The following is a 24,743-nucleotide window of genomic DNA, read 5'->3' as shown; positions in this document are numbered from 1 at the left end:
TGCAAATAATAGAAGAGGTTAAGTACAAAAATAATAGAAGTTAAAAATAAAGCATCTATAGATAGGGCCTTAAGGAGGTCAGAGGGAAATAATGGAATAGAGGAGTGAAGGAGGGGAAGAAGGAAATGAGGTTAGAATTAGTTAGTTTGTTAGAGGTGTTAGGAGAGTAAGTGCTCTTTGAAGAGCTCTGTCTTCAGGTGTTTATTAAAGATAGTGAGAGATTCTCCTGATCTGGTAGTAGAAGGTAGTTAGTTAGAGGTGTTAGGAGAGTAAGTGCTCTTTGAAGAGCTCTGTCTTCAGGTGTTTATTAAAGATAGTGAGAGATTCTCCTGATCTGGTAGTAGAAGGTAGTTAGTTAGAGGTGTTAAGAGAGTAAGTGCTCTTTGAAGAGCTCTGTCTTCAGGAGTTTATTAAAGATAGTGAGAGATTCTCCTGATCTGGTAGTAGAAGGTAGTTAGTTAGAGGTGTTAGGAGAGTAAGTGCTCTTTGAAGAGCTCTGTCTTCAGGAGTTTATTAAAGATAGTGAGAGATTCTCCTGATCTGGTAGTAGAAGGTAGTTTGTTCCACCATTGGGGAACTCTGTATGAGAACAGTCTGGATTGCTTTGTGTGAATGTTTGTTTGGTAAAGCGAGGCGACGTTCATTGGAGGAGCGCAGCGGCCGGGAGGTAGCGTAAGCCTTCAGGAGCGAGTGCAGGTAGGAAGGAGCTGTTCTGTATCACCTTGTAGGCGATTGTAAGAGTTTTGAATTTGATGTGAGCATCAACTGGTAGCCAATGGAGCTCAATGAGCAGCGGGGTGACATGTGCCCGTTTTGGCTGGTTGAAGACCAGACGTGCTGCTGCGTTCTGGATCATCTGGAGTCGTTTTACTACACAGGCCGGGAGGTCAGTTAGCAGGGCATTGCAGTAGTCGAGGCGTGAGATGACGACTGCTTGTACCAGGAGTTGGGTGGCCTGTTGCGTCAGAAACGGTCGAATTTTTCCGATGTTATAGAGCGCAAAGCGGCAGGACCGAGCAACTGAGGCCACATGGTGCGTGAAGAGAAGCTGGTTATTTACTGTGAAGCTTTAATGATTTGTAAAGTTTATATTATTATATACACTAAACAATCTGCACTTTAGTTTTTTTGATAGAATTTGTTACTAAATTATATTTATATTATTACTATTTAAAAACAGTAAAAGCTCTTGATAAGCTACTGTTGTTTACAAAATATACTAACGTTTACAGATTTTTTTTCCTTTTATTGAATGTTTGTAACTTATATTTCTACTAAATAAAACAAACATTTATTTTAATGCAGTGGACAATTCTTTTTTTTTTTCTTACATATATTTATATCTTCCATTTTTACTCTAATATACACTACCGGTCAAAAGTTTTAGAAGTGAACTGATCACTCAACAACAAGAAAGAGAAATCGATTGTGCAAAATTTTGAAGTAAACTGCCAGTGCCTTAAAAAAAAAAAAAAAACATGTATATTTTGTACATATATTGTAAAACCTAAAAAAATATTTTTAACAAGCATCTAATTGGTTATCAGCCTACAGATGGTGAATAGTAATGGAAATAAATTGAAACTATGAAAATGGATTTAAAAATATGAATTTACAAAGTCTTAGTCTGTAGTAAATCAGTGCTGGAGGAGATGGTGTTACTGCTGTTACTCTACTGCAGCATTCACACTTTCATCGTAGCTAGAAATAGACACAGAAACACAGAGAACTCTGTAAACTGCTACAGGAAGACGTCTGGCTGATCCACATGGAAACAGCAGCTTAAGCCTTTAGCTCAGATTAACATGATTAAGAACTGAGTCTTAGTTTCAGATAAGAAAGATAAAGATAAAATAAAATTGCATAACAGCACTGCTATAGAACTACTAACCAATAGGGGTGTTCTAGAACTTTTGAGTGAGTGTACATATAAAGGGAAAATATCAGCATAAATTTTGTCTTTCTATTGTTTGAGTTGTACTATTTATTTTCTTTAAATAACATTACACACACTGTGATTTGACTAATGATGCTGAAATGATATGCTTTAACTCTTAACACTAAGTGTCCAATAGTTCAGAGTTTGTGTGTATTAATTTGTGAGAATGTAGTGTGTTTATAATCTGAAGGTAGAAGGATACTGAAGCTCCGGTTGGTGATCTCCAGGTTCCACAGGTTGATCCTCAGGTCGTCTGTGGACATGTAGGTCTCGTAGTCGCTGTTGACGGAGATGGAGTTGATGTGGTAGGTGTGGGCGTTGGAGAACACTCGGCGAGGCGTCGCCTCCACCATCAGATCCATCGGTCTCAACACCGGAACCTTCCAGAACCAAGAGAAGAGGGAGAAGAGGGATTAATGATTTGATTAAAAAATAAATCACAGAAAGTCATTGTCAGTGCTCAATTTTGTATGATGATTCTATTTATATATTATATTATTTATATATATTTTTTTACATCTGTATTAAGGGACCACTTCAGTTTGTGAATGAGTTTCACTGACTTTGCTATTTATAGGTATATGTTTAAGTAAAATGAAAATTCTTGTTTTATTTTATAAACTACGGACAACATATCAGCATTTATTTGCAGAAAATGAGAAATTACTGAAATAACAAAAAAAGATGCAAAGCTTTCAGACCTCAAATAATGCAAAGAAAACAAGTTAATATTCATAACGTTTTAAAAAGATCAGAAATCAATATTTGGTGGAATAACCCTGTTTTTTAATCAGTTTTTTTCATGCATCTTGGCATCATGTTCTCCTCCACCAGTCTTACACACTGCTTTTGGATAACTTTATGCTGCTTTACTCCTGGTGCAAAATTCTAAGCAGTTCAGCTTGATTTGAGGGCTTGTGAATTTGGTAAAATCGAAGAAACTCATCATTTTTAAGTGCTCTCTTTTTTTTCCAGAGCTCTATCTAGACTAATTAATGACCAGACCAGAGCAGAGCAGATCAACCCACACCCAAATCAGACTAAACCAGACCAATTTTTTTTTTTTAAGATCAGAAAATCTGTGTGTATACATGGTTATTAATATTAAACCTGGTAAGTAAAACAAACAGAGTTGTCACAGTCACAGTTACCCTCCCTATGTCTGCAGTGTGACTCCGCCCGGGTGCTGTGGTGGAAGTCAGTGGGAGGGTAAGCAGAGGTTTAATGATGACTAATCTGCAGCGGGCAGCTCCAACACGCACCGCACCGCGGGAGTGCCACGCTGCTGCCAGGCTTTACCAGCGCAGCGCCGGGCCGTGTCTATACCGCCGCCCCCTCAAACTCCTCTAACTCCCCCACACTACAGGGAAATCCCCTCTCTAATGACAGCGCTGGCACTGTGATCGCCTGGCACCCTTTGAAGTGATGGGGGGCTGAGCGTTACAGTGGGGGCGGGGTGGATGTCGGGGGTGATGCTGCTGAGGCAGGTCATTATCACCGCACACATGGGGTCCGTTCGGAGGCGGTGTGGGATTATCACCTCCCCTATGTGGAATTAATGCACCATGTGTTTATCATGCTTTGTGAAATATGTTCGACTTAAAAGACGGAAGCTAGGCATTAACCCCACAACAAGGTTAAGCCCTAATGAGCCGCTAATGGAAATAATATGTACCCTGATCAATCAAGACAGGAGCTGCAGCTAATAAATATGATACACAGCATCACAGAAATATTTTGTCAACAACAGCAATTTGTTAATTGATAGAACTAGAAAGATGCAATGCACATTCAGAAAGAAACAATGCAAACCCAGAAAGATGCAATGCACATTTAGAAAAGCAATGCAAAACCAGAAACGTGCAATGCAAACCCAGAATGGTTCAATGCACATTTAGAAACGCAATGCACATTTAGAAAAAAATCAATGCAAAACCAGAAAAATGCAATGCACATTCAGAAAAGCAATGCAAACCCACAAAGATGCAATGCCCATTCAGAAATGCAATGCAAAAACAGAAAGGCACTGCATGTTTAGAAACGCAATGCACATTCAGAAACGCAATGCAAACCCAGAAAGGTGCAATGCAAAACCAAAAAGATGCAATGCACATTTAGAAACAGGAACGCAATGCAAAACCAGAAACATGCAATGCAAACCCAGAATGGTTCAATGCGCATTTAGAAACGCAATGCAAAAACAGAAAGGCACTGCACGTTTAGAAACGCAATGAACATTCAGAAAGAAACAATGCAAACCCAGAAAACTGCAATGCACATTCAGAAACGCAATGCAAACCTAGAACGATGCAATGCACATTCAGAAACGCAATGCAAAATCAGAAACACAAAGCAAAACCAGAAAGATGCAATGCACATTCAGAAACGCAATGCAAACTCAAAAAAGATGCAATGCACATTCAGAAACGCAACGCAAACCCAGAAAGCCAGAAAGATGCAATGCACATTTAAAAACGCAATGCAACACCAGAAAGGCACTGCACATTCAAAAACGCAATGCAAACCCAAAAAAGATGCAATGCACATTCAGAAACGCAATGCAAACCCAGACAGCCAGAAAGATGCAATGCACATTTAAAAACATATTGCAACACCAGAAAGATGCAATACATATTCAGAAAAACAATGCAAAAACAGAAACACAATGCAAAAGCCAGAAAGGCCCAATGCACATTTCAAAACGAAATGCACATTCAGAAGTGCAATGCAAACTTAGAAACGTAATCCTGCTGTGCATTCAGACCTGACCCCATTTTGGCCTCCTCTGAGCCCTGACAGACAGCTTAAAAGCTGACAAATGCATTGGAGTTTTTGTGGGAAAAAATTGAAAACAGTAAATGTATCGTATTATTTTCATTTGTGATACATTATCGGTAGCATCAAATATGGATATTTTTTATATATATATATATATATATATATATATATATATATATATATATATATATAGAGAGAGAGAGAGAGAGAGAGAGAGAGATTTTATAGGTTTAAAGTGAGTGCTTCATTACTGTACGTGGTGGCGTTATAAAATAATGATTAGTGTAAACATGCAGTGAAGAATACTGATTGTTAATTTCTGAGAAACTGAAGCCAATGAATCTCTAATATCAGTTTTTTTAATTATTTAGAAGTATTTCAAACCATTTGTCAAACCAATCGTGTCAAGTCACCATACAAGGGTCTGAAACCCAACCCCGCCAGTTTGAGAACGTGAAATAAAAAGCAGAGACCAGCCTTAGCTCTCACAAATAAGGCTAAAGCATTAAACCCAGACCCCCAGCCACCTTGTTAGCCTGGCACTGTGCCGCCTGCAGACCCAAGAACATATAGATCATTACCCTCAGAGCAGTGATGGTGGTGGGGTCTCGGATCCTGCCATCCTCGTCCTTCAGGTTGTACCCCTCCGGCCGCTTGTCCCTCTCACTGATCTTCCACAGCTTCACTGTTTTATCTGCAAAATAAAGAAATCTATTTTTAACATTCTCAATTCAAGTATAATGGGTTTACAATAATTAACATTTTAATATTGTGTTTTCTACACTATCTGGAAAAACTTTTAAGTCACCTGCTCATTCACTGTGCAAGTCCTCAAAAATCTGTTTATAATCGTAATTTATAATTATCTGATTCAATTACTGTTTGTTTGTACTGTAGTGTTGTAGTCAAGAGCTGCTGCTGCTCCTCACTGTATGAGTGTTTTTATCAGAATAAAACAGAAAAACAACAGCAAACAGATAAAGCTGTATAAAGACGGTTTATACACACAGTTAGTTGAGGCAGTCGCTAAAATGCCTATGTAACTTTTGTGCATTTGCTCAGAAATAATTTTGTATTTTTTTGCCCTATCCTACCTATTCGCTCATGCTCATTTTTACTTTTACTTACCTGTTTACTTTCAAAGTTCTCAATGCCTCGTTTTAAATGTCAGGGCCTCAAAATTCTACCAGTGAAGTGTGGAGCTTGTTAATGGTGTATAATAGCAATTTCTTCATGTTTCACTACAACCCAAATCCATTTATTTTCACACAATTTGGTTTATTGCAAACGGCAGAGATGTAGTTATTATACAGGACGTTATTACACATTACAAAACAGGGCTGCAAATCTTTTGATAGTTGACTAATCTTGATCTAATATAATCTATTAGTTGATTAATTAATGATTATTTCTGCCATGTCATCCATATCTAAAACAATAAAAACAGCTGAACAAAGTACTGATATTTAGTGAGTAAATATGTAATCTGTCGTGTTTGGGCACTTATGGAGACACAGCCTAAGTTAAGTCATTTACCCATCTCCCATTGTGTTTTTTCCCCCAGCACTGTGTGTAATGCGGTACTGATACAAATTAACGGTTAGTCGTCAATGAAATTTGTAGTCGACAATTTTACTTAATCAACATTGTCGATTTTATTGACTGATCATCGCAGCCCTATTAAAAAACGTGCTTTCATGCTGAAATACTAAGTGTAATAAGTGTAAAAATGAATTATACATATATAATTGAAAACCTCTGGAATATAAGAAAGAGGAAAATGGATGATCACAAGCCACCAAACCAAGCTGAACTGCTTGAATTTATTGTACCAGGAGTGGCAAGTTATCCAAAAGCAGTGGTTAAGACTGGTGGAGGAAAACAAGCAAAGAAGCAGGAAAACTGTGATAAAAAAAAGAGGGCTGTTCCACCAAATATTGATTATTTCTGAACTCTTAAAACTTTATGAATATGAACTTGTTTTCTCTGCATTATTTGAGGTCTGAAAGCTCGAAATCTATTTTGTTATATCAGCAATTTCTCATTTTCTGCAAATAAATGCTCTAAATTACAATATTTTTATTTGGAATTTCGGAGAAATATTGTCTGTAGTTTATAGAATTAAACAACAATGATCATTTTACTAAAATGTATACCTATAAATAGCAAAAACAGAGAAACTGATTCAGAAACGTAAGAAATAAAGCGTCTATGTATCTTATGTAACGTTAACGTTATATGCTCTTGACAGTACAATAAGCCACAAACCTATATAATAATCTAGAAATGCAAATATATAACTTATATATATATATATATATATATAATTTTACAAAATCTGTGATATATGGTGTAGCCGTGATATTCTTTAAATAACCCCTGATAAAGTTTAATTTCCAGTGATAGCGCTCAGCACTGCTGAAGTGAGGGGGAGTAAAATGTGAGATTTACCTCAGGAGATTTCCCGCGCGGTGAATCTGAGCGCGCGGTGGGCTGCAGCTTTCTCCTCACAGCGCGGTCCGCTAGCCTAGCTCTCCGTTTGTTAGTTTAACAGTGAGTTTATAGAGCTGTCGGTATAAAGAGTAATTCTGCCGGTTTATCCGGTACCGCGGTGTTTATTAGCGGTTCAGAGTGAGTACAGGGTTAGCACAGAGCTGCTAACACACAGTTAACAGCTTAGCTAGCTAGGCTACGCTACTTAGCCGCTAAGCGGGGTAAAGTTAAGCTAACGCGCTAACAGAACTCGGTTTATAAACTCCTCACAAACACAAACTCCGACTCTCTTACTGTATAAACTCCCGCGGAGTTATAATCCCGGTTTATAGGTGTATCAGTACCGGTATCGGGCTGAGTTTACCGAGTAGTTTTAACTTTTAGCTCCGCTCTGCCGTCTAACTACCGCTACTGTCCGCTCTCCCTCCGGCTCCGTCCCAATGTCAACTCCTCCCCCTCACTCACTCATTGGGCCGCTCCCTCACTCGCTCCCTTACTCCCTCAGTAAATCACTTTCTCACTCACTCTCTCGCACGCTCGCTCATTAAATCAATCACTCGCTCCCTCACTCACTCCTTCCCTCACTCCCTTACTCGTTGTCTCTCTCGCTCCCACATTACTTCATTCACTCACTTGTTTACTCACTCATTTCCTCACTCACTTCTCGCTCCCTCACTCGTTTACTCACTCCTTCCCTTGCTCCCTCATTCATTCGCTCTCTCGCTCCCTCGCTCTCTGATTCACTCACTTGCTCCCTCCCTCATTAGCTCGCTCCCTCACTTACTCACTCACTCATTTATTCAATCACTCACTTCCTCACTCACTCCTTCCCTCGCTCCCTCCATCACTAAATCACTCACTCCTTCCTTCGCCTGCTCGCTCACTCATTTAATCAATCGCTCCCTCACTCACTAAATCACTCACTCGTTAACTCACTCCTTCCCTCGCTCCCTTACTTATTCATTGCCTTCCTTGCTCCCTCATTCATTCGCTTGCTCCCTCACTTACTCACTCACTCACTCATTCAATCACTCACTTCCTCACTCACTCCTTCCCTTGCTCAATCTTTTACGCACTCCTTCCTTTTCTCACTTCTCCCTGCATACTTTCCTTAAGTCCCTTTTGGCATGAAAACGTAAATGAAATATGTACTCTGTATTGATTTAAAAAATAATGAAAGAAAACACAGAATTTTATATGTACTATTTATTACTTTTCATTAATCGTTTTATGTTTTACTATTATTATGTATAAGTAAACAGTAATTCATTTAGTAATTCATGTAATTAGATAATTTTTTAATCACCTGAAAGAACTACAAAACTACAAATCTGAAATTGTGATGATAAAAAAATGATAAAAATATAAAAAATGGATTTCATATGGCTCTAACACCACAGAACACCAGCATAATAATGAAGTTGGGGTTCTTCACTACTTCACAATGATCTTATAAGAAGATCTCGCTGCTCCTGTTCTGCCTTAAGAACTGCTAACTTTCCACTTCTTTCTGTAATAACACAGTACTGTACTTTTACTCTCAGTACTTCACTTCTACATTTTACAGTTAATTACCCGCAGTAGTTTGTTGAAAGTTGAATACTTTAGCACGTTTACTAAAGAGCTTAAAGAACACTTTAACTTCTACTCAAGTCTCCTTTTAATAGAGCACAGTTAGTACTTTATACATGGCTGATCTTCTGTGAGACACTAAACAGTTACTCTGAGTGTGAACAGGTTTCTGATTCGCTGAAGGCGGGTGAAGAGAGCGGGTAAAGCTGCACGACGGGAACAGACAGAAGATACAGCAGCAAAGATCAATATCTCCCTCAATTACTCTGATTAAACCGTCCTGCTGCTCACCTGACTACAGGGTGATGCGCCAAATACAGGACTGCGCTCTCCTGCTGTCCTGCTGGCTGCTTTTCCCACAGTAATAATAATAAATTAATCAGAAGAGAAAGTGAGCGCTGTCTGCAGTTTAGTGCAGGACAGCAGTCTGATCAGTCCGAGAGCAGGAAGCAGCAGGACAGCAGCATTTAACTCATAAGTGCTGCACCACTGTCCCGCTCCCCCATGTCCTGCTCTTGCCCCCTGTCCCTCTCCCCCATGTCCCTTTGTCACATACAACAAACCCTTCGTCCTGTTTACACCGCATCCTGCTCCCACTCCTGTCCCACTTCTGCCCCGTCCCACTCCCACACCTGTCACACACACCCCTCCTGGTCCTGCCCCCTGTCCTGCTCCAGCCCCCTGACCCTCTGTCCCACTCCTACCCCGTTCTCCCGTCTCATGCCCATCTCCTTCTGTCCTTTTCCCTCCCCGTCCCGCTTCCACCCCTGTCCATCTCCTTCAGTCCCGCTCCCAGCCCCTGTCCTGCTCCTGCCCCCATCCAACTCTCCATCTTGTCCCGCTCCCACCCCCTGTCCTGCTCCCATGTCCCGGTCCTGCCCCCTGTCCTGCTCCAGCCCCCTGACCCGCTCCGCTCTGTTCCACTCCTGCCCCGATCCCACCCTTTGTTCTGTTCCCCCATCACACGTCCCACGTCCATCTCCTTTGATCCTGCTCCCATCCCGTTTCCACCCCTGTCCCTCTCCTTCGGTCCTGCTTCCGCCCCGTCCTGCTTCCGCCCCGTCCTGCTTCCACCCCCTGTTTTGTCCCTCTCCCCTGTCCTGCTCCCGCCCCTTTCCTGTTCCCCCATCCCGTTCTCACCCCCTGTCCTCTTTCACCATCCCACGTCCCTCTCCTTCTGTCCCGCTACCGCCAAATGTCCTGCTTCCACCCCATGTCCTTTTCCCCCGTCCCACTCCCACCCCTGTCCTGTCCCTCTCCCCCCGTCCCGCTCCCACACTAAGGTACTCAGCACTTCTCCAGGTTCAGAAACAGCTGCTGAAGCTTGGGGGGATGATGGATGCCGGGCGGCTGCAGTCGCAGAGGTGTGCAGTTTTAAGGACGTGAAACACCTTCGGGATTCATGAATAGAACAGTTATTTTTCACCTCGTCTTTAATAAACTATAAACTGCAGCTCCGCAGCTCAACCGGTCCAGAGGTCTTTATACACTGCACAATACTGCATTATATACTCCTCCAATACTCCACCTTACTCAGCTCACACAGAGATCAATAATCACACACTGAACTGAATCAGACCTGATATTATAGAAAAGCCAAACAAATAAATAATAAATAGCTGAACATGTACAGTTTATACTGTGAAATTAATATTAAAGACTATATATTAAAGCTATAAAGGAACTCTTAAATAAATATCAGATGTATGTTTGAGTTCAGATCTGCAGACTCTTGGTGAGATTTTAATCTCAGTGTCTTCATGAGGGAGAGTCACCTGGAATAGTTTTCTCAGTGTCTTGAAGGAAGGAGTTTCTGGAGGTGCTGAACAATAGCTGCTGCTTTTCCTTCACGCTGTGAAGCTCCAGCTCATCCCAATTAAATCACCTCAAATCACCATCTCAGTTCATCAGCTTTAGATCAGGAGATTAATATGGAGGAAAAACACTTGCAATCGTTTCTATGTCTTCAATATTAATCTATAATCTAAAAAATTATATAAAGGAATTTTGATAAGATGAGATAATCCTTTATTAATCCCCCAGTGGGGAAGTTTATTAAGGGTCAGTGTACCAAACAGAGACTATATGTTCCTTTCAATGGGAAATCTCTATATTCTGTGCAGTCCAAGATAGATGTTATTAACTGTATAAGTTAGTATGAAGTTTATTCCGTTGGTAACTGAGTAAAGTGTTTAGAGTTATTAGAGTTTACAGTGTATATCCAGTACTGCAGTGTGCAGTGGGTATCTGATATCTGGTCTAAAGCTCACCGTTGGTGGAGAGGAGGAAGTAGGCGGCATTCTGTTGAGGCAGCCAGCGGATTTTGTTGATCTTCTCCTCGATTTCCAGGCTTTTCAGGTAGTCGAATTCGGGCTCGTGGCTCTGAAATGTGCTGTAAACATTGTACTCCCCCCGCCGGTGCGGCTGGTTCTTACTCTGTAAACACAACAAGAGTTTTATAAGCACACTAATAAAACATACATACAGCTCTGTAAAAAATGAAGAGATCACTTCAGTTTCTGAATCAGTTTCTCTGATTTTACTATTTATAGGTTTATGTTTGAGTAAAATGAACATTGTTGTTTTATTCTATAAACTACAGACAACATTTCTCCCAAATTACAAATAAAAATATTCTCATTTAGAGCATTTATTTACAGAAAATGAGAAATGACTGAAATAACAAAAAAGATGCAGACAAACAAGTTCATATACATATATTTGGTGGAATAACCCTGGTTGGTTTTTAATCACAGTTTTTTTAATGCATCTTGGCATCATGTTCTCCTCCACCAGTCTTACACACTGCTTTTGGACTGCTTTACTCCTGGTGCAAAAATTCAAGCAGTTCAGTTTGGTGTTTTGATGGCTTGTGATCATTCATCTTCCTCTTATATCAGTTTAGATTTACTGTCCTCTTAAAATAACTCAACACACATTAATGTCTTTATATCTGCAACACAACGTCCCTTCCTGGTGTTTGTCTCATTATAGAGAGTTGTAAGGTCTCATGTGTTAAATTCGGTGTTTTAGGTGAAATTCTCTCATTCTCTCTCACCTCCTGCTCTCTCTGAAACACCACCACTCGCCCTCCTTTATCCCCCGTGGCCAGGAGCTCTCCGCTGGAGTTGAACTCGACCGTGGATATGATGTCAGCTGGAGAAAGAGCAGAAAAAGATCATCCATTAGAATGAAAAACATTAGCATTTCAGCACAGTCCGCAGTCTCAACTAGTGGTGGGAAAAAGAGTGAAAAGTATCTCCATTCATTCTTTACTCTGTAGGTAGAATAGAGTGTAGATACTAGAGTTTAATAAAAAAATACTTCTGTAGAAGTTGAAGAATCAACTCAAGCTTTTTACTCTTTAAGTAAAAGTGTAAAAGTACTGGTTTCAAAACTACTTAAAGTATAAAAGTAAAAGTAATGTAAGGAGAAAAAATAATAAAGCCATTAAGAACAAAAGCTTAGGCCACGCCCACAGACTCCTATAGTGCAAAAATCCAATCTTTCTTGTCTTCCTCCGGCTGTTGTTAGTAGACGGTCCGTCACGAACCGTGAAGATATTAGCCAATAACATTCCTTGAGGGTGGAGACCCTAACCCCGCCCCCAAACTATCAAAACCAGCCCTTTCTACAGTCGACCACAAAAAAGTCGAGTAAGTCGGGCAATTCACATCACATTTACGTTTACGTTTCGAGTCGAGCAAGGTGTACTTTTCCCGTTGTTACGATAGCAAAGACACCCTGACACACTGCCCTAAATCAAGCTGTACAGCAGGGGTTGGCCGCGGGGCAGATATTTTCCTAGCCATTACGTGGCGGGCCAGGTAACAGTTTAATTCAAAGCAGGTAAACGCAAAAGGAAAGAAAAAAAAGAAATAAAAAAAGAAATAAACACACCGCTCCTCACGCAGGATCCAAACCGTGCCGTCAGGGTCATGCTTCAATACACTACCGCTGCCACCGTTAGTGAATTGGGACACGGCCGAGAAAAAACACCCTTATAAGGAGATAGGGAGCACAAAAGTGGGCGGAAAAACGAGAACAGGCGGACACTAAAGAAGCGCTACAGAGAGAGAGACGGGGAGGTAGGTAAACAAAAGCTCACCAGAGAAGCTTTTTATTTATTTTTTTTTATTATCGTTTATTATAGTTCAAACAAACAACCTCACGGGCCATTTTCATGCTTCCCTATTGCCGACCCCTGAGGTGCAGTGAGTGGTTGATGTCTCGCCTACAGATAAAGCTAAAACAAGGGAAAAAAGAGATAAAGAAAGAGGGGGATGATTCGTCAGCCTGTCAGACGAGCTCAGGGACAGTCTGAGCGTCTGCGTTTCAGACGGCTGTGAGCTGCAGACACTGACAGCCCGTCTGCAGAGGAACGTCAGGAACCTGATTACCTGATCCAGTCTATCACCTCCACACCGTCACCACCACCTGCCTCCTCCTCCTCTTCACCTCATACCTGATCAAACACTCCTCCCAGACGATCTGCCATCTACTCAAGCCCCGCCCCCAAACTCCTCCCCGCTTTCACTGTTCACCATCACTTCACTGATATGCAAATCCATCCATCCTTTACTGTGCACAGGGGCGGATCTAAAAAAATATTAATGGGGTGGCAAGAGGGGTGCAGGAAATTTTGAGGGGTGGCAACATACGGCAGACGTATATATATATATATATATATATATATATACACACACCGCAGTTACTAAGTAACTGACATCATTGGACCTATAGAAAACAATACATGTTAAAGTTGCAAAATTTTTATAAGCTCAAAATCAGCACTGCAACACCAAGCTTTATTTTAATTCTGGGGTGGCAGCAGTAGTGACAAGGCTTCCCTTTAGGGTGGCAGCTGCCACCCTATGCCACACCGGTAGGTCATTCCCACTCCTGGACACTTTTTACACTTTTATTATAAACACAATACTCACACAGGTTTATATTCCATACTGTTGTATCTGCCGATACCTGCTTTCTTTTTTTACATTATTTAATCTGTATTACCTACCTCATATCTACAGTTAGCTTACTTTCAGACTATATATAGTGTTTGTATTTATATATTCTTGTATATATTCTTTGACCACTGTAGAAGGTGAGATACTAATCTGAGGGTACAGCATTGTTTTATTTTTATTTATATCTTATAAGGTATATATCTTCAATAGTTTTACCTTTCTTACTGTGCTTTCTTTCTGTAACCTCCCTTACTGTTGTTTGTTCTACTGTGTTGTGTAACTGCTACTGGCTGCTATCTGTCTGTCTGTCTATCTGTCTGTCCATCCATCTATCTATCTCTAAATATCACCTCATTAAATTCCAGATGAATAGTGAAAGCTGAAACGCTGTGTAAAATATAAACAGCGTACGGGTGAAATGCTTCTTTCAGTAATTTGAGTATCTTGATTACAAAACACAATAAAGGATTTTTCTCTGCTTCGAGGAATCGTTTATTTAACTGTAAATCAGTGAGATAAAAGTTAATGTACCTTACTAACATAATGTTTGTATCTATTTGTGTTTTATTTATTTTTGTTTCATTTATTTATTTATACTAGACAGATTGAATGTTCTAAAAACGTTCAGAAATGGCTCTACTAAACAGAATTTTTTATCCCCACAGAGATATTCCCCCTGCAGATTTCTCCGTTCAGCTTATTTATCTCCTGCTGCTTCACCTGCATTCAGTAACAGTAAATAACGAACAGAAACACCGACCTGCAGAACCTCCAACCACACCGTCTAATCCCCTCCCACCAGAGCAGGAAACCAGGCCAGAGCGGGACCGTTAATTAAAGAGGCGCCTCAAATGCCTTAGAACCACAGAGAACCAAAAAGAACCACAAAACCCCCTGAGGAACCTAAAGAACCACAAAGATCCAGAAAGAACCACAAATAACCTTAAAAAACACAAAGAATCTAAAGAACCAAGAAGAACCAAAAAGATCCACAAAGAAACACCGAGATCCCTAAAGAATCTAAAGAACCCCAAATAACCGCAAAGAACCTTAAAGAATCTAAAGAACCATGAAAAACATAAAGAACCGCAAAGAACCCTAAAAAATGTAAAGAACCATGAAAAACATAAAGAATCTAAAGAACCCTGAAGAATCTAAAGAACGGCAAAGAACCACAATGAACCACAAAGAACCATGAAGAACACTGAAGTAACTAAAGAACCACAAAGAACTGTGAAGAATGCAAAGAACCACAAATAACCCTGAATATAAAGAACCACAAAGAACCGTAAAGAACCTAAAGAACAACAAAGAACCCTGAAGAATTTAAAGAACCACAAAAAACACAAAGAAACCTAAAGAATCTAAAGAACCCTAAAGAGCCACAAAGAACCCTAAAGAACCTTAAGAACCACAAAAAAACTAAATAATCTAAAGAACCTTGAAGAACCTGAAGTACCACAGCTCAGGAAGCTTCCTGCAGTCGACTGCAGTTCTGCATCCTCACACATCACAGAACACACCTGTATCTAGACCCGTCACAGTAACACCATGCTATTGGACGATAAGTTATCCCAAAAATAATTGCAATAATTAACCAATAAAAATGATTTACATTGTTATTAACTTGCATAATCAGATAATAGAATAAGATGTGATGTAAACACCGCGTAAAAACCTGAAAGTGTTTACATGCACTGACAAATCTGATTACTGAGATAAAATACAACTCGCTTTATTAGATTTATTAATCTGATTAATAAACTTACTCCGAAAGATGAAATACCGCTTTCTTTATAAGCTTTATTAATCCGATTTTTCCACCTTAATCTGATCTAAGAAATCTGATTACTAAAATAAAATACAGCTCGCTGTATCCGATTTATTAGATTAATACGCCTTACTCTGACTTGAATATAATAAATCTAAGAAAACGAAGTATACTCTTTACATGACTGCTGCTTGACCAATCAGATAACCAGATCAGGTCAACTGCAGTAATCAGATGAATGAACTGATTTGAAGTGCATGTAAACACACGCGTGCATCTCGATGGTGTTTAAGTGTTTACACCAGTTTTTTTGTTTTGTAATTCGGATTAAAGAAATCCGAACATGATCCGATCACCCAATACGCTTGTTAACGGCAGGTGTAAACAGGCTCACGGTCGTTTCCACCGGTTCTAACTCTTTGATCTTGTGTCTGATGTGATGGATCTGATTCCTACCTCGGACACATCTTCCTTGGTCCTCCTCAAGGAGATGCATCTGTTTCTCCGGCTCTGGAATGCACTGTTGCTATGCAATCCTTCAATCCCAGAAAAAACCTGTTTACTGCAACTCCTCGCTCAAACCTCGCTCTGCCTCGCTCTGCCTCCAATCTCGCTATCGCAGGTAGGCGGCTATATCTGTAGCAGAGCTGTATCCCCTCACTTTGATCTTTTCTCAAATCCTCACATTCTCGCAACGAGGCAAACACTCCCGAACGAGGTCAGCCGGCCATCATTTGCATGAATCCGAGGCAAAAACAAACAAGACGAGGCTGTAAATAATCCCTTTGTTCCTTCAGGAGCTCGTCGTAAACAGAGAGAGCGAGAGAGTGAGAGAGAGAGTGAAAGAATGAGTGAGAGAGTGAGTGAGAGAGTGTGGAGGGGTGTGAAAAGAGAGAGAGAGAGAGAGAGTCGGACGGAGAGAAAAAGCGCCGGATTGTTGTTTTTCAACACATTTCCGCTGGCTTTTATTCAGCCTGTGTGGAAGATTTAAGCGCAGCGTTTCCATGGCAACCCTTCCCCGACCGAAGAATAAAGCGAGGTTCCCGCTCAGACTCCAGTGCTGAGGTCTGAACTGGCGGCGCACCAACGCTATCTTGAGCATTCGCACGAGGGGGTGAACGAGTGTACCATAGCAGCAGTGCTATTCTAAACATAAATTTACCTCAGCGGTGCTATTTTAAACATAAATTTACCTCAGCAGCGCTATTCTACTCACATGTTTACCTCAGCAGTGCTAGCCTAAACATACATTTACCTAAGTGGTGATATTCTAATCACACATTTACCTCAGAGGTGATATTCTAATCACACATTTACCTCAGCAGTGCTATTCTTCTAATCATAAATTTACCTCAGCAGTACTACTCTAATCATACATTTACCTCAGTAGTGCTATTCTTCTAATCACATATCATATGTCATATGTAGTGCTGTTTTAATCATACATTTACCTCAGCAGTGCTATTCTTCAAATCATATGTTTACCTTAGCAATGCTATTCTTATTATACATTTACCTCAGCAGTGCTACTATTCTAATCATACGTTTACCTCAGCAGTCCTACTATTCTAATCATAGAATAGTAGCAGTGGTATTCTTCTAATTATACATTTACCTTAGTGGTGCTTTTCTTCTAATCATATATTTACCTCAGCAGTTCTCTTCTTCTAATCATTCATTTACCTCAGCAGTGCTATTCTTCTAATCATACATTTACCTCAGCAGTGCTATTCTTCTAATCATACATTTACCTCAGCAGTGCTATTCTTCGAATCTTACATTTACCACAGCAGTGCTATTCTTCTAATCTTACACTTACCTCAGCAGTGCTGCTATTCTAAACATAGATTTACCTCAGCAGTGCTATTCTTCGAATCTTACATTTACCACAGCAGTGCTATTCTTCTAATCTTACATTTACCTCAGCAGTGCTGCTATTCTAAACATAGATTTACCTCAGCAGCGCTATTCTAATCATACACTACCCATATTATAATAGCAGCTCTGTGGTGTTTTTCTATCCTGTGGGTTCTGAGTATTGATGAACAGGATAAAAGAAGATAAAAATAAACCAGAAAAGTGGTAAAAGGGTAAAAGGAGGATAATAATAAAAATCACACAGAGAAACAGATAGAGCCGGTTATGACGGCTTTGTTTCAGGTTGCTCAGATGTTTGGACGTGGCGAGTGGATCTGATCTGGGCTGGAAAATAAATATATTTGACGTGCTTCATTTTTATTTTTTTAAATGATTTTCTGGCAGGTTCCCGGTTCCTTTCATGTGAGCAGAGGTAAATCCATATTTCTTCTTCTTTTAATAATGAAATGGCCCCTGCTGCCCTCCACGGCCTCAATTTCAGCCTGAGATCCTGAGATCCTGAGATCTGCATCCGCTACCTTCTAATTTTAGCTTTTCATTTTGTGCCGGTTCTGTTTGTGCAGAAGAGTCTGAGATCCAATCTCCTCAGTAATCAGCCGGCTGAAGATCAGTAATCTCCCTCCAGCAGCCGTGTGATGATCGCGTCTCAGCGCGGTGATGAACCGGCTGGGTTTCTGCAGCCGCTGCAGATGGATCTGGTTATCAGGGATACTCTGCTCTGGTGCAGCGCGGTGACCTCTGACCCGACAGCGCCGGCGAGCTCCACCGGCTTTCTGATTTACTGTCTGATTCTCAGTCAAGGTCTGTCAGACTGTCCATTCAAGTGTCACAGGTAAGATAAGGCTGGTCAGACCCTGGCAGGTCCATGTGGACGCTTACATCATGCATTTACCCCAGCAGAGCTGTTCTAATTATACATTTACCCCAGCAGAGCTATTATAAATCATACATTTACCTCAGCAGAGCTATTCTAATTATACATTTACCTCAGCAGTGCTATTCTAATCATACATTTACCTCAGCAGTTCTATTCTAATCATACATTTACCTCAGCAGTTCTATTCTAAACATAAATTTACCTCAGCAGTGCTGTTCTAATCATACATTTACCTCAGCAGAGCTATTCTAATCATACATTTACCTCAGTAAAACTGTTCTAATCATACATTTACCTCAGTAAAACTGTTCTAATCATACATTTACCTCAGAAGTGCTGTTCTAATCATACATTTACCTCAGCAGAGCTATTTTAATCATACATTTACCTCAGCAGAGCTATTTTAATCATACATTTACCTCAGTAAAACTGTTCTAATCATACATTTACCTCAGTCAAGCTATTGTATTGATATATTTACCTCAGAAGTGCTGTTCTTATCATGCATGTACCTCAACAGTGCTATTCTAATAACTACAAATATTTGATTACAATATTGTAATCAAACATTTATAGTCTTATCTAATCATGGGGGGGTGAGCAGACAGGGACAAACCTCTTTGTTTGCAGAGTTATCATACTCATTGTGTTGTGATGTCAGAAGATGTCTATATATGTGTGTGTGTGTGTGTGTGTGTGTGTGTGTGTGTGTGAATGTGTGAATATTGGTGTCAGACTGGGTATGATCTCGGCACAATGCCTCAGTACGACTTCACTCGTCAGACTGACTACATTAATTAGCTTTTCTCAGGTTCCTCACATCTTTAATGTGTACCGCTCGCTCTGCACAATCCATACGCCTCGTCTTCAGACCAGACACCCTGGATTCACTCCATTAACCCCTTCACCAATTTACACTCTCGCACCTTCAGAGTGAGAGACGTGCAACACCACCCCAGACTCAGATCAGAAAACGCTTCAGACGATTATTATTTTATCCTCTTGATAATGAGCTCCAGCCCTCCGTCAGCCCCCGCAGCGTCTCCGTACGGACTTAAATGTTTAATTGTGTTGTGTTTTTATTACCCCCCCCCCCCTCGCGCTCCCTGCTGATGATAACGATGAAAAAAGCTCGGTAAATAAGTGAGAAAATGCGATTCTCCCGGGGACTAATTAGGTCAGCAAGTTTGGCGTCTCTGAGAGCTCATTTGGAATTCAGGTTCTGTGAGGTTCAGAATATGATTTAGATGTGATTATTCCTGCCCCTCTGGCCCCGCCCCCGCTCTCCCATAGCCGCTACGCCCTGCGGTGCAGCGGTTTAACACAACATGAACAAGAACAACGCAACGGGTGAAGCAACGCTGGTCTACGTCAGCGCACGTGCGAGTGAGACACAAAGCATTCAGTGAAAGATCCAGAGGGAAAACACATCTGTAGTGAACTGGGTCACACTGAGTCCTCTGTTCTGATCCAGCTCTGGAGAGAATCACCACTCTTTCACAGGATGTGATGTAGAGACACACTGAAAGAGCTGTATTAACATTTTTATTTACAACAAACTACGCCAACAGGAATCACCACCATACTCCTCTATCCCAACAAGAATCACCACCATACTCCTCTATCCCAACAAGAATCACCACAATACTCCTCTACCCAAACAAGAATCACCACCAAACTCCTCCATCCCAACAAGAATCACCACCATACTCCTCTATCCCAACAAGAATCACCACCATACTCCTCTATCCCAACAAGAATCACCACCATACTCCTCTACCCAAACAAGAATCACCACCAAACTCCTCCATCCCAACAAGAATCACCACCATACTCCTCTATCCCAACAAGAATCACCACCATACTCCTCTATCCCAACAAGAATCACCACCATACTCCTCTATCCCAACAAGAATCACCACCATACTCCTCTATCCCAACAAGAATCACCACCATACTCCTCTATCCCAACAAGAATCACCACCATACTCCTCTATCCCAACAAGAATCACCACCATACTCCTCTACCCAAACAAGAATCACCACAATACTCCTCTATCCCAACAGGAACCCAACAGGTTATGTAAAACGATTGTGTTTTTTATATTGGCTTTTTTATGTAAAACGAGTGAATTATCCTAATTGAAGCATTACCTGTTACAGGTAGGGAACACCATTACACTAAATATTGATAGAATAATTAGTAATGGAGTTAGTAATGAAATATTCACACTGATTGTTAGTATTTTTTGGTATTTTAGACAAATTATGCATAATTAAATATGCATTTGGTCAAATTAACCCAAGAACACCATTGCTGCTGTTCCTGACAAATAAACATAATAGGAGGGTTAAATAGGGGTTGGGGTCATAATGACAGTGTATGGGCCGGGTTCAGGGAGAACGTTCAGGGGCTCGGGGCGGTTGGATTTTTTTGGGCCCGATCTAAACTCTACTATAAAAACACAATTGTTGTGTTGTGTTACACTCCATATGTGGCTCAAACCTGCTGGACGGTCTTTCTGAAGGGTTCAGGGTAAAGCCGTCCACTGGTGGTTAGTGGTAAAGTCGGGTTCCTGGAAGATCAGGGAGGTTCCCGCCGCTGTCTCCTGTTCTGACCCGCTGCAGTAAGTGGTTTAGACAGCCGGGATAATCTCTCACTCGGTGACCGACATCCACAACCACCCATAATTCCCTCCTGCGGTTATAAATAACCAATCCCTTTCAGCCGGCAGCCACGTTCACCACAGGCAACATATCAAACGGGCCCATTGTCTGCTCTGAACCGAGGCCAGATAGCATATCAGCTCAGCACAGTCAATACACCTGATAATACTTCAGCTTCTAAACAGCTGAGGATCCAATACCGCAATACAACCAGGTTTCTTCATTAATCACAATCAACTTTGGAATTAACATGAAGAAAATGTCATTATTAACATTATTTACAGGGGTTGGAGAATGAAACTGAAACACCTGTCATCATTTTAGTGTGGGATTTTAGGTTTCATGGCTAAATTGGAGCAGCCTGGTGTTCAATCTTCATTAATTGCACATTGCACCAGTAAGAGCAGAGTGTGAAGGTTCAATTAGCAGGGTAAGAGCACAGTTCTGCTCTAAATATTACAATGCACACAACATTATGGGAGACATACCAGAGTTCAAAAGAGGACAAATTGTTGGTGCACGTCTTGCTGGAGCCACCAGTCTTACACACTGCTTTTGGATAACTTTATGCTGCTTTACTCCTGGTGTAAAAATTCAAGCAGTTCAGTTTGGTGGTTTGATGGTTTGTGATCATCCATCTTCCTCTTGATTAAATTCCAGAGGTTTTCAATTTAGTAAAATCAAAGAAACTCATCATTTTTAAGTGCTCTCATTTTTCTCAGAGCTGTATGATATTGTAATTTTAAGACAATTTTATGTCACTGATTTAATGATAATATGATGGCATAATAAAGCAATACCAAAAAACTGTTTCATTAAAAAAAACAGAGGTATGCATTGAATATGTGTCTGGAAAATGTCAAATAATTACCAAATAAAGACTACTTTACTGGGTTCTATCTGTGTAGATGTTTGTGCAGTAGCTCACCTGATGTAAATTTAGGGTTAAAATAACACTACTGAGGTAAATGTATGGTTAGAATAGCACTACTGAGGCAAATGTATCATTAGAATAGCACTACTCTGTTGAATTTATGGTTAGAAAAGCTATACTGAGGTAAACGTTTGATTAGAATAGCCCTTTTGTGCTAAATGTATGATTGGAATAGCACTGCTGAGGTAAATATATAATTAGAACACCTCCACTGAGGTAAATTTATCATTAGAATAGTTCTACTGTGGTACAGTTATGATTAGAATAACCTTGCTATAAAGCTTGCTATACTAAGGTCAAAGGTCAAAGGTCAAAAATTTGGTGTATCCCAAATATACAAAAATATCCTAATTTACTTAAATTATTTAGTTAAAAAAGACACACAAAATAAATAAAAACATTTATTCATTTCTAAACCAAGTCGACATACCAGCTCATTTACATTAAAAAGGCTCTACTTACTAAGAAAGAGATATAAAACCCTGATATTATGTTGATATAATGCAGGATAAGTTGATATAATAATATAATTACTGTGGAAAACTAAACTCTGAGCTTTCCTGCATCAGGCTTTTAATGTTTCAGACATTAAAAATAATTTATTTACACACCAGACGTTTATGATACGACTGATTAATATTTTAATTATATTTATAGTTATAAATAATAATATTTCAATTATATTATATTTATATTTATTGCTCATTACCAATAGTCTGGAATTAAAATGCAAGCGTGAAATTTTATTCTTTGGGTAAACCCCACTTCCTCTACTCCGTAAAAATAGCTGATCAAAGGAATATGCTAATGAGGCAGAACAAGAGTTCACAAGATGATAAATCTTTAATTCATCTTCAGATCCTGTTTTAATCTGTATAATAGATAATGGGGTCGTCTCCTCCAGCAACTTACAACAGATTCACCAATTCAGAGATACAGAGACTGGATATGATATATGTGATGTGAAATACTGCAGGATGTGTTCACTGTTAAACTTATTTTTATTTACCTGAAAATTTCAGAGAATTTATAGTAGAAAATCACACAAACCTAACAAACGTCTTAATTTATGATGTAAATGTTAACAGAATTTAGATATTTGACCTTATATAATAAAATAAATAAATACATAAATAAATAAATAACTTATTTATTATTATTTATAGTTATTAATCTATTTATTAATATTATAATTAATAATAATTCCGGAATGTGCAGTGTATGCATATAAATTGTAAATGTAAACAATTATTATAAAAAAAATACATTTAATATCAAATAGCATCAAATAGCATCAGTTAGCATTGCTGCTAACTCACTCCTTAATAACCATTATTAATCTCCTTTATAAACCATTCATAAACCCTTTATAAAGGTAGTCTTATTTTAAAGTGGTACCCTGGGCTTTTCTCTACATTTATGGTAAATCTGTCGTTTTGCTGTATCTGTTCTGCAGATTCACCACTAAAACCCGACCCACAGGGAGCGTCCGGATCAGAACCGAGCCGCCGGTTTAAACCCGCGGATCCTGAGCTCTGTTCCAGCCGGGCTTCCTTCCTGCAGACGGATCCTCTCTGGCACTGCCCTGCATCCTGCATTGTTCGCTGGCAGCGGCTGGTGATGAGCTTTAGCGCGGTGGGTACGGGAGGGGGTGAGGGGGTGTTGCGAGCGGGCTGGGTGCTGACTGGGGGGATTGCAGTGAGTATAAAGGGGGGTTTTGCTGAGCTCAGGAACTGTACCGCACTCTACGCTCCTCTGCAGCGCTGGAGATCTCCCCACTCAGACCTATTCAACATAAATAACCCCCCCACCCCCCACCAAAACCAGCACCACCCCACCGGCGCCAAGAGCCGCCGGATCAATCCGGGTTTACCTCAGTACAGCACAACCACACGCACATAACCTTAACTCTTATATATAGCCTACGATTATCATACGAAATCTTTGATTTTACCAAATTAAAAACCTCTGGAATATAATCAAGAGGAAGATGGATGATCACAAACCATCAAACCAACTGAACTGCTTGAATTTTTACACCAGGAGTAAAGCAGCATAAAGTTATCCAAAAGCAGTGTGTAAGACTGGAGGAGGAGAACATGATGCCAAGATGCATGAAATTAAAAATGTGATTAAAAACCAATCAGGGTTATTCCACCAAATATTGATTATTTCTGAACTCTTAAAACTTTATGAATATGAACTTGTTTTCTTTGCATTATTTGAGGTCTGAAAGTTCTGCATCTTTTTTGTTATTTCAGTCATTTCTCATTTTCTGTAAATAAATGCTCTAAATGAAAATATTTTTATTTGGAATTTGGGAGAAATGTTGTCTGTAGTTTATAGAATAAAACTACAATGTTCATTTTACTCAAACATAAACCTATAAATAGCAAAATCAGAGCAGCAACCCACGTAGATACCACACCAACCAATTCTATAGATACCACAGCAACCCATACCACAAATACCACAGAAACCCGTACTACAGATACCACAGCAACCCACAGGCATGGCATGCTGCAGCATTACAGATGCATTACACTCTACTTCTAAATAATAATATATAATACATAATAGAGAGAAATATAATATATAATAATCATGACCCAGATCAGTCTATATTTATAATACATGTATTGTTCCTGGTAACTTTTATCTTCATTCTGAATAGAATTACAATCCCTCACTTCATTATGGGTTCAGATATTTATGCAACCACTTTTTTGCAGATGAATAATAAATGAGCTGGGAAAGGTAACGTCAGGTCAGAGGTTTTAAATATCAGGTTTGTTTAATTTTCCATTAATCACTCAGATCTAATGCACTCCCTGCTTCTAATAAAATATATATATATATATATA

General features: G+C 39.9%; 1 protein-coding gene across 4 annotated transcripts in view; it reads right to left on the bottom strand.

Annotated features, from left to right (window-relative positions):
• Positions 1-24,743, bottom strand: part of ppp2r2bb (protein phosphatase 2, regulatory subunit B, beta b) — a 73,676-nt gene that overhangs the window by 8,216 nt on the left and 40,717 nt on the right. For 2 of the 4 annotated variants that reach the window (XM_022667903.2, XM_022667904.2), the window contains exons 2-5: positions 11,841-11,938; positions 11,053-11,218; positions 5,299-5,411; positions 2,142-2,319 (exon numbers count right to left, since the gene is read on the bottom strand). In XM_022667903.2, coding sequence (XP_022523624.1) covers positions 2,142-2,319; positions 5,299-5,411; positions 11,053-11,218; positions 11,841-11,938 — 555 coding nt within the window. Of the gene's footprint in view, positions 1-2,141; positions 2,320-5,298; positions 5,412-7,168; positions 7,665-11,052; positions 11,219-11,840; positions 11,939-15,979; positions 16,463-24,743 lie in introns of those variants that run through there. The other 2 variants (XM_022667905.2, XM_022667906.2) reach the window with 2 other exon arrangements.

Source organism: Astyanax mexicanus, chromosome 17 (genome assembly GCF_023375975.1).
Source record: "Astyanax mexicanus isolate ESR-SI-001 chromosome 17, AstMex3_surface, whole genome shotgun sequence".
NCBI classification, from domain to species: Eukaryota; Metazoa; Chordata; class Actinopteri; order Characiformes; family Acestrorhamphidae; genus Astyanax; species Astyanax mexicanus.
The sequence above is the reverse complement of the archived record's forward strand: the minus strand, read 5'-3'. Positions and strand labels throughout refer to the sequence as shown.